We start from the raw sequence: 9,508 nt of genomic DNA on the forward strand, positions 1-9,508 counted from the left end.
AAACTAAATTTCTCAAAAAAAAATCAAAAATTTGTCAAGTATCTGTTAATTTCAGTGTCATCGTTTTTTTTCACAATTTTATTGTTGTAAAAATCTAAAAATTCAGTATCATAATTTTGACATTATTTGATGAAAATTAATTTAGCATATATTTAAAAATTTTATAACAAATAAATTATAGCAAAAAAACTTGACATGTAGAAATTTAAAAAAATAAAAAATGCTAATTTTTACAAATAAATTTTTTGGAACAAATTTTTGTGTTCAATAAAAGTAAAAAATTTTGAAGTGACAGCTAATTTTGTCATGAAAATTAAGTTAGGCCGACATCTAAAAATTTTTAGAATTTTTTTTTATTGAAAAAATTATTAGAAAAAAAAAAAATTTATTTGTAAAAAACTTAAAAACTGTAAGTGCAATTTTTAAAAAATATTTTTTTGTTCTAATTCAATTATTGAAAAAAAATCAAAAAATTAAAAACGTCGGCTAACTTTAGTATTGTAACTTTGTCTACTTTGTCACCATTATTTGACAACTTACCGGTATTGTTAACTTTTTTTACTGAATAAAATAAAAAAATTAAAGACAAATTCTATTTACATAAAATAATTGTATAAATTAAAAAAAAAATTAATTATAAATACCAAATTTGTAAAAAATTTGCAAGATCAAGTTTTTGTAAACACAAAATAAATAAGAGAACTGTTAAAATGGTGGAAACATCTACGGCGGGAATAAGCGCCATCTTAAAAAAAATACTTGCCGCGCTGACGGCGAAAAAGTAAACTACACTTAACATCTGACTCATCTGTCATGTCAAAAAAACTCTATGGCTGAATAATTATTTATAGAAAAACCAAAAAATATTTATTAGTATCAGTAATTAGTATAAGTATACATAAAAATACAGTTAGTTCTGTCAGAGGTAAATATTTATAAATTTTAATTAATAATTAATACCTCATAGTGATAATTATTAATCATAAATATCGTTCATAGTGATTACAAATTACTGTTGTGCGTCAGAGGTTGAATTTACAATTACAGTAAGTAGGTAGAAGGTTTCCACTTTTTGGCCTTTCATTTCATTTATTATTATTATTTTTGTTATTATTATATACACATATTTTATCTTGTAAATAGTTTAGTTAATTGAAATATGTCAGGTGTTTTCACACTTTTTTTTTTTTCATTTTCTCTTGACAGTAATTTATTTATTTTTTATTTTTTTTAATTGTCAAGTTTAAAAATTTTTTTCAATTAATTATTATTAATTTTTCAGGTGGATTAAAAATAAAAAAATCAGAAGATTAAAATGACTTTGATAGAAGGAGTAGGCGACGAAGTTACAGACTTCTTCATAGTTGCAGCAGTAATATTAATCGGCTACATAGCATGGTGCTCCACGAATATATCCGAGCAACCGTTGATCCGGACTGTTTTGATACTCCAGCACAGAACAAGAACAAGAATCGCAGAGCTCAGGGCAAACACGTCAAGAATTGACACCAGGAACTCTAGTGCTGATGAGTCTAGTGAAGAGACTATTGTACAGAGTGACAGTCCTGACAGTAGCAATGAAGCTGAACCAAATTGTCCTGTTCATAGTGGTCCAGGTAATACAATTACTTTTTTTTTTTTTAATTATTTAGTTTATAAAAATTTATTAAAATTTTTTTTTTTGCAACTTAATTTTTAAAAATAGATTAATATTTTAATTAGCTAGCTATTTTCATCATAAATTTCGAAGAATAATAAATAAAAATAAATTTCACAGCTACACCAGATTGTATCTCTACATAATTAAGAAATGACCTTGTATCTTATGAACTATTGAAATTTTTGAAGATATAAGCTCATTCCGACATTACACTCATAAAAACCTTTCATTTGAGTACCCACATCAATTTTTCATATATTAATATATATTATTTATATTTTACAAATATCAAATATATAAAATATATGAAAAATGTCATGTAGGTATTCAAATGAAAGGTCTCGATGAGTGTAACATCGGGATGAGATTATATCTTTAAAAATGTCAATAATTAAGAAATGACCTTGTATCTTAAAAACTATTGACATTTTTAAAGATATAAGCTCATCCCGATGATAAGCTCATCGAGACCTTTCATTTGAGTACCCACATCAAATTTTCATATATTTTATATATTATATATATTTCAGAAATGTTAAATATATAAAATATATAAAAAAAAGCCATGTGGGTATTCAAATAAAAGGTCTCGATGAGTATAACATCAGGATGAGCTTATATGTTTAAAAATATCAATAATTAAGAAATTACATTGTATCTTGTCAACTATTGACATTTTTAAAGATATAAGCTCACTCCGATATTACGCTCATCAAGACCTTTTATTTGAATACCCACATCAAATTTTCATATAAATGACATATTATATATATTTCACAAATATCAAATATATGAAATATATAAAAAATGCCTTGTGGGTATTCAAATGAAAGCTCTTGATGAGTGTAACATCGGGATGGAGCTTATATCTTAAAAAATGTCAATAATGAAGAAATGACCTTGTATCCCGTGAACTATTGACATTTTCAACGATATAAGAACACCCCGACATTACACTCATCAAGACCTTTCATTTGAGTACCTACATCAATTTTTCTTTATATTTATATATATTATATATATTTTCTATAAATATATAATACATATATGTATATATGAAAAATATATTAAAAATGCATGTGGGTACTCAAATAAAAGCTCTTGATAAATGTAACATTGGGATGAGCTTATATCTTAAAAAACGTCAATATTTAAGAAAGTACAGTTCAATTTAACAAAAGTGATTATCCAATAAAGTAAAATTTTATTTATTTGTTGTTCACAAGTTACGGCAGTCACATAGTGACTGCAAGGTTGCCAGTTGAAAATTATTTTATAAAATAATTTTTTGGTAATTAATTTTTTTAAAATCAATTTTTGTTTATAAAATTTTATAATTCATTTATCAAGAATTATTTTTTAAAATACTTTCTTGCTACTTATTTTATTAAAATATTTAAAGAAATAAATTAATATTCCAATTAGCTAGCCATCTCATCATAAATTTCGATGAATAATAATTAAAAATAAATTTCACAGCTACACCAGAAGCAACTGGCTCATTAGCAACAGGAACTTCCGAACAAGTATTGATAGAAGCTATGGATTCATTAAACGAAGATACGAATTTACTGCACAGACCCGTTAAATTACCATCTAATGACACTACCAAGTCAGAAGAAACTGACCAATCAGCCCCGTCAGCTCCATCAGAACCAACAGACAGTGCTCGAGAAACTTGCGATGAAGACAATGAAATAACAATCAAGTTGAAGTTCATCAACGACGACCAAAAAATAGTAACTGGCCGCTTGAAGGAAATGTTGAGCGAATTTAAAAGGTATATTTTATAAATTTCACATATTATATATATGTATATATGAAAAATATATTGAAAATGCATGTGGGTATTCAAATGCAAGCTCTTGATGAGCGTAACATCAAGATAAGCTACATCTTTAAAAATATCAATAATTAAGAAATTACATTGTATCTTGTCAACTACTGACATTTTTAAAGATATAAACTCATCCCAACATTACACTCATCGAGACCTTTCATTTGAGTACCCACATCAATTTTTCATATATTTATATATATTATATATATGTATATATGAGAAATATATTGAAAATGCATGTGGGTACTTAAATGAAAGCTCTTTATGAGTGTAACATCAAGATGAGCTTATATCTTTAAAAACTTTAATAGTTAACAAAGTACAGTGCTATTTAACAAAATTCATTTTGTTCACATTACAGCAGTCACATAGTGACTGCCAGGTTGCTCATTAATTAATAAATAAATTAATTAATTACAGGAGACATTTCCAAGTAGAACTAGACGCCCAAAAGCGAGTCCGTCTAGTATTCAACGGCCAAGTTCTGCAGCCAGACAGCGAAACTCTAGAGAAATGCGGACTATTCCACAACTGCGTGGTCCACTGTTTAGTCCACCAGCCCTTGCTACCGACCCCTTCGCAGTCAACTTCCTCCCGGTATTCTGGCAACAGCAACCCCGCGTTCCAGAACGTGCCCAACGGCGACAGCGGGATCAGTTCCCTGCACCAGGAGTGGGACCTCAGCAGACTGCTAGTCAGTATTTTGACCATGCTACTGGCCTTCGCGTGGTACTGCAGGTATCACTACACTCAGCTGTTCACAGTGTCCACCACTTTAGCGCTCTACGTTCTCACTGCGCTGTTCACTCTCGCTCTCTTCGGCAATTTCTTCCCGGACCAAGAAAGCTTGAGGGAAGTCGAGTAATTTTTATTTTTAAATTATTCACGGATTAAATTTATTTATTACCCAGACACTTGCACGACTGATTTTGATTTTGATTCACTCCAGGAAACTTACCGGGTTTTTTTTCCCCGGAGAAATTATTTCTCTAATGTAAGATAAATTTTTTATTAAAGAAAAAAAGTCACCTGGGTTTCCTGTTTTCTGTCGAAGCATTTAATTTAAATTAAATAAGAAAAAAAATTATTATTTGTGATTGGATAAAACAAAGCACGGTTTGTTTTGTTGTACTTAGTTGTAAATCATTGATGGTTAATTATTTATACATGTTTATTTACAAGTCAAAAAGTTTATAAATTACTGGCCAAAAAAGATACATCGTTGGTCACTGGATTTATGATCAACGATTTATTATTTAATTTTAATATTAATATATATAAATATATATATTGTTTCGTAATAGATTTCTCATTTTTCAATAGTTATGTTGATCAATTAATAGATATTAATATATAAATGTAACGTTGTATATTTTATTGTTTAGTCGTACTGTCCAACGAGTCAATTGTTAATTAAGCAGGAAATAGTCTTGAATTTTTTTTTGTCTTTTGAGTTTTGATTATTTTTATTGATCAAGTTTGCAGACCAAACAAATTTAGTATTTTTTTTATCGAATGAAAATAATTGTTTGATCTTTTGATATTGATAGAAAAATTAACTTGATTTTAATAAAATATTTTTTAACTAAAAAGATCATTTTTAATTTAGTAGAAAAATTATTCAATTTTTTATTTTTAATCAAAGAAAATGATTTTTTTAGTTTAAAATTTATTTTTTTAGATCAAGTTAATTTTTTTTATTACTGATAGAAGAATTTGGAACAAATTAATAAGCTTTAATTTTTTAATATTAATTAATTTATTAAAACTTAATAAATCATTTATTGATTAAAATTTAATGAATAATAAAAATTCATGGTAAATATTTACAAGTGCGGTCAACGATTTTAATTTTCATTTTTTTGAAAAAAATTTCTATTTAATTTCATTAAAATATTTTTTTTTTAAAAATAGATAAAAAAAAATGAACAATTAAAAAAGGAAAAAGTTGATTATCACAATTTTAACAAATTTTCAAAATAATTTGTAAATTTTTGGAAAATTGTGATATTTAACTTTTTTTTTTTAATTGTTTTTTTTTTATGTACTTTTTAAAATAAAATAGGGTAAATGCACCAGTTGTTGACCGGTTACCAATTAGTTGACCAATGTGTATAAAAGTTGATTAATTATTATTTAACAAGGATTTTTTTTTCTAATCGTATTAAAAAAAAAAAAAACAAAATATGGCATTTGGTCATCATAATATAAAATTGCGCAGTGATTACAGCTTTAAAAAAATATTTTATGTTTGTTGACAACGCGAGCAGCCATAAACCGGTCAAAAATAACTAGCGTACAATTGGAGAGTAAGTGCATTTCATCATTAATTTAGTGATATTAATTGACATAATATAAAATATTTTAGTTTCATTGTGTTAATTAAAGATCAGATTACATCTTTTGTGAAAAAATTAAGTTAAATTATAAGTTTTAATATTATTTTAAGACCGGTCAACTATTAGATCCGTCAGAAGCTCATTACCCAGTAAAAAATTCATTCGGTCATCTACTGGACCTTCTGATTTTATCACAATCCAATTAATGGCCGCATATTTATAATACAAACTTCTAATCTCAAAATAAAATTTTCCAATTGTTTAGAGTACTTAAGTGATTCAATGTCTTGTTAAATGTTTTTTAAATAAAAGCATAATTATAAATTGTATATTTATAATTAAACAATAATACTTAGAATCTTTTTTGGTGAGTCAATTTTATTTTGTTCTAATTTTCCTAGTAATTGGTTATTAAAAAACAAATTATTAGAAGAAGAAAAAATTGCTAAGCAATAATAAAAAAAAAAGAGTTGCAGGCTAGTAAAAAAGCTTTAGATGAAAAAAAGAAGAATAAAAAAATTTCAAATGAATCAGAAGAATTATCGTCATTAGAATAAATTTGTGATATCTAAAGAAATGTGATTTCATGTTAATTATTACTATTATTTTATAATAAGTAAAACTTAAAATTTTACTGTCAGTTAAGCTCAAAGTGTAATGTCTGTTAAAGATCAAGTTAATACTTCTAAAGTACTCAATAAATTCAATTACATATGTATAGTTACAAAATTATTTATATTTATTTGAGCGGTGAATTAATTGGAGAACGGTCGGTCATTTATTGGTTTTCATCGGTCAATAATTGATGATTTTAGTATTTCAACACTTAAATAACAAAATTAATATAATTTTGTTAGTTTTTTTTATAAATAGTTGTTAATTATTATCAATTAAGTACTCAACTTTAATAAAATTCATTATAAATTGTTGTTAACAAGTTAATAGTTTTTTTATAGCTTAGTACAAAAAAAGAAAACCTTAATCGGTCAATAATTGGTGCATTTACCCTAAATCAAAATTATCAAAAAAAGATAAAATAGAAATTTTATCCAAAAACATAAGAGCCAAAATTTTTCAAACTTTCGAGGCAAAAAAATCTATCGAAATAATAATTTTTTTTTTCTTTAACGAAATTTTTTATCATAAAAGCGCCGTAAAAACAAGCAAAATGCGAAAAAAATGTTTATTTTTCACTAAGATATGGCTAAAAATAAGGTGGACCCCACTTGTAAATAATTACCGAATAATTGTTTGATTTTTTGATATTGATAAAAAAATTAACTTGATTTAAATAAAATTTTTTTTAACTAAAGAGATCATTTTTAATTGAGGAGAAAAATTATTTAAATAATTTAAGATAATTTTTTTTATTCTTAATTCAAGAAAATGAAAGTAAAATGATTTCTTTGGTTCAAGATTTATTTTTTTTAATCAAGTTAATTTTTTACTACTGATAGAAAAATTTGGAAAAAATTAATTAGCTTTAATTTTTTAATATTAAATAATTTATCAAAAGTTAAATTATTTATTGATTAAAATTTATTAATAATAAATATTTGTTAACAATTAATAAATCGTTAATTAAACACAATTTATTAAATGTTAATAAATATTTATTCATTGTTAATAAAATTTTTTTTTAGTTTCTTTAATATATAGGTGATTCTCTGTAAGGATGTTTTTTGCTGTCCCAGGCATTTTTTTATTAGAAAAATTGTTATTTTATTACTAAAAAAAATTTATTATGAAAGTAAAAAAACATTTCTATTTGGAGCGTTGAAAACTAAAATGAAATAAATTTTGGTTTTTTTGCTATTAATTCGTAAACCACCGAAATAACAGTCCTCTGGGCTGTCCCACTTCCAAAATTAAAACTTTAAGATCAAATTTTAAGTTATTCGTCCATAATATATAATTTGGTCCATAATGCTTATAAACTTAATTAGTTAACTAACAATCTTTTTCAATAAAAAGTACCGAATGTTAATTTGTTTCATTAAATTCATTAAACCAAAGTTTGTCCCAGGCATTTTAAGATCAGTCCCCTGCCAGAAGTTCAAAGCCAAAAAAAAAAAAACCAGCGTGTTATTTTACCTTTTGTAAGGTTTATAAGGACCTAACTAGCCTTGAGTTAATAACCATAGGGCTGTTAGCGCTTTATCGCCATTTTATTTAGTGTCAAAGCACCGTTTGTACTGGCAATATGTGTCTGGGCCACTTTAAAACTCATTCCCCTGGCAACTATTTTTATTTATAATTTATTTATAAAATTGGATCCATAAGTCTTAATATTATTCTAATTAATGTAAACATTCATTGAGAACTTGAAAAGTTGAATACATTGAAATAGTATACTTGATTTTTCTCAATTTGATAACAAATAAATAATAGTTTAAAAAAACTAAAAACACGCTTTTTATAGAAAACCAAACTAAAAAATAGAAAATAAATTTAAATTAAGAATAGTGTTAAAAATTTCAATAAATATAAATTAATAATAGTGTAAATAAAAAAAATGTATTTTATTTTAAAAAAAGCGTGAGGTGCATGGTGTCAATAGTTATAAATATTTTATTGACAGATATGAGTAGAGTGATTATCATTTTGATAATATCTTAAAAAGCACCCCACGCTTTTTTAAAAATAAAATACATTTTTTTTATTTACACTATTATTAATTTATATTTATTGAAATTTTTAACACTATTCTTAATTTAAATTTATTTTCTATTTTTAGTTTGGTTTTCTATAAAAAGCGTGTTTTTAGTTTTTAAACTATTATTTATTTTTACTGTTTAGTTTGCTTTATTTACAAAGACGGGATTTTTTAGTTTTTTTAAACTATTATTTGTTGATTATCAAAAATATTCAGGCGCGCAAATTACCCACGGAGAGTTACATACTGACATACTGACATACTGACATACAAGTGGAGCTAATAAAAAATAATTATTTATAAATATTATAAATACGGGGAATCAGAGTTCGATTTCGGAGAGCGAGCCTGAGAAACGGCTACCAGAACCAAGGAAGGCCGCAGGCGCGCAGATTACCCACGGAGAGTTACATACTGACATACTGACAAACTGACATACAAGTGAAGCTAATATAAAGCGTGTAAAAAATAGTCCCCTGTGAAACAGTCCTCTGTCATGTTATATGGAAAAAGATACACAAATATCGAAAAAGCAAAAATTAATTCGGCTGTTTATTTATTATGATTAAGCTAATAGTTTTGTGGTCCTTGTTAATTTTTTTTCTAATAAAATCAAAAAAAATTTGGTCGGACAATTTTGTACAGATTTAAGACGTCCTTACAGAGAATCACCTATATAAGGTAAAAGACCCTATTAGTGGCACTATAAGGAAGGTGGTTAACAGAATGATTTTTTTATTATAGTTAAAGTACAAATATTGAATTTTTTTTGTACTTAATGCCTTTATTAAAGTTTAAACTTGCATAATTAATTTAAAAAATTTTAATTTTTCTAAATTTACCATTATTTATTACTATTTAAAGTTCATTATTCAAATGACCCCATTAATGGCAGGGCAAATAATCCCCTGATCCAATTAGTGGCATACTACTGACCCCTTTAGTGGCGGATCTAACTCGTATGCGTAAAATTTTTCAAAAAATATATTATAAACACAAAAGTATTATTTACA

At 25.5% G+C, this 9,508-nt stretch overlaps 1 protein-coding gene across 3 annotated transcripts; it reads left to right on the top strand.

Annotated features, from left to right (window-relative positions):
• Positions 1-889: 889 nt before the first annotated feature.
• Positions 890-4,607, top strand: LOC123270382 (transmembrane and ubiquitin-like domain-containing protein 1). Of its 3 annotated transcripts, none has more exons than XM_044736401.1 (4): positions 890-1,046; positions 1,283-1,616; positions 3,140-3,440; positions 3,921-4,607. In XM_044736401.1, exons 2-4 carry the CDS (start codon positions 1,316-1,318, stop codon positions 4,363-4,365), a joined length of 1,047 nt encoding a protein of 348 aa, XP_044592336.1. In that variant the 5' UTR covers positions 890-1,046; positions 1,283-1,315; the 3' UTR covers positions 4,366-4,607. The 3 variants fall into 3 exon arrangements, with proteins under 3 accessions (XP_044592336.1, XP_044592337.1, XP_044592338.1); XM_044736402.1 differs by having other exon boundaries at positions 896-1,050; XM_044736403.1 differs by lacking the exon at positions 890-1,046 and adding an exon at positions 1,149-1,166.
• Positions 4,608-9,508: the final 4,901 nt, after the last annotated feature.

The sequence above is a fragment of the Cotesia glomerata genome, linkage group LG8, assembly GCF_020080835.1.
Source record: "Cotesia glomerata isolate CgM1 linkage group LG8, MPM_Cglom_v2.3, whole genome shotgun sequence".
Taxonomy (NCBI): Eukaryota; Metazoa; Arthropoda; class Insecta; order Hymenoptera; family Braconidae; genus Cotesia; species Cotesia glomerata.

Excerpts from the sequence above, each read along its gene's own strand:
- LOC123270382 (XM_044736401.1), top strand. The coding sequence starts at position 1,316 with ATGACTTTGATAGAAGGAGTAGGCGACGAAGTTACAGACTTCTTCATA. Across the intron at positions 1,617-3,139 it reads TCCTGTTCATAGTGGTCCAG|CTACACCAGAAGCAACTGGC; the intron begins GTAATACAATTA and ends TAAATTTCACAG. Across the intron at positions 3,441-3,920 it reads ATGTTGAGCGAATTTAAAAG|GAGACATTTCCAAGTAGAAC; the intron begins GTATATTTTATA and ends AATTAATTACAG.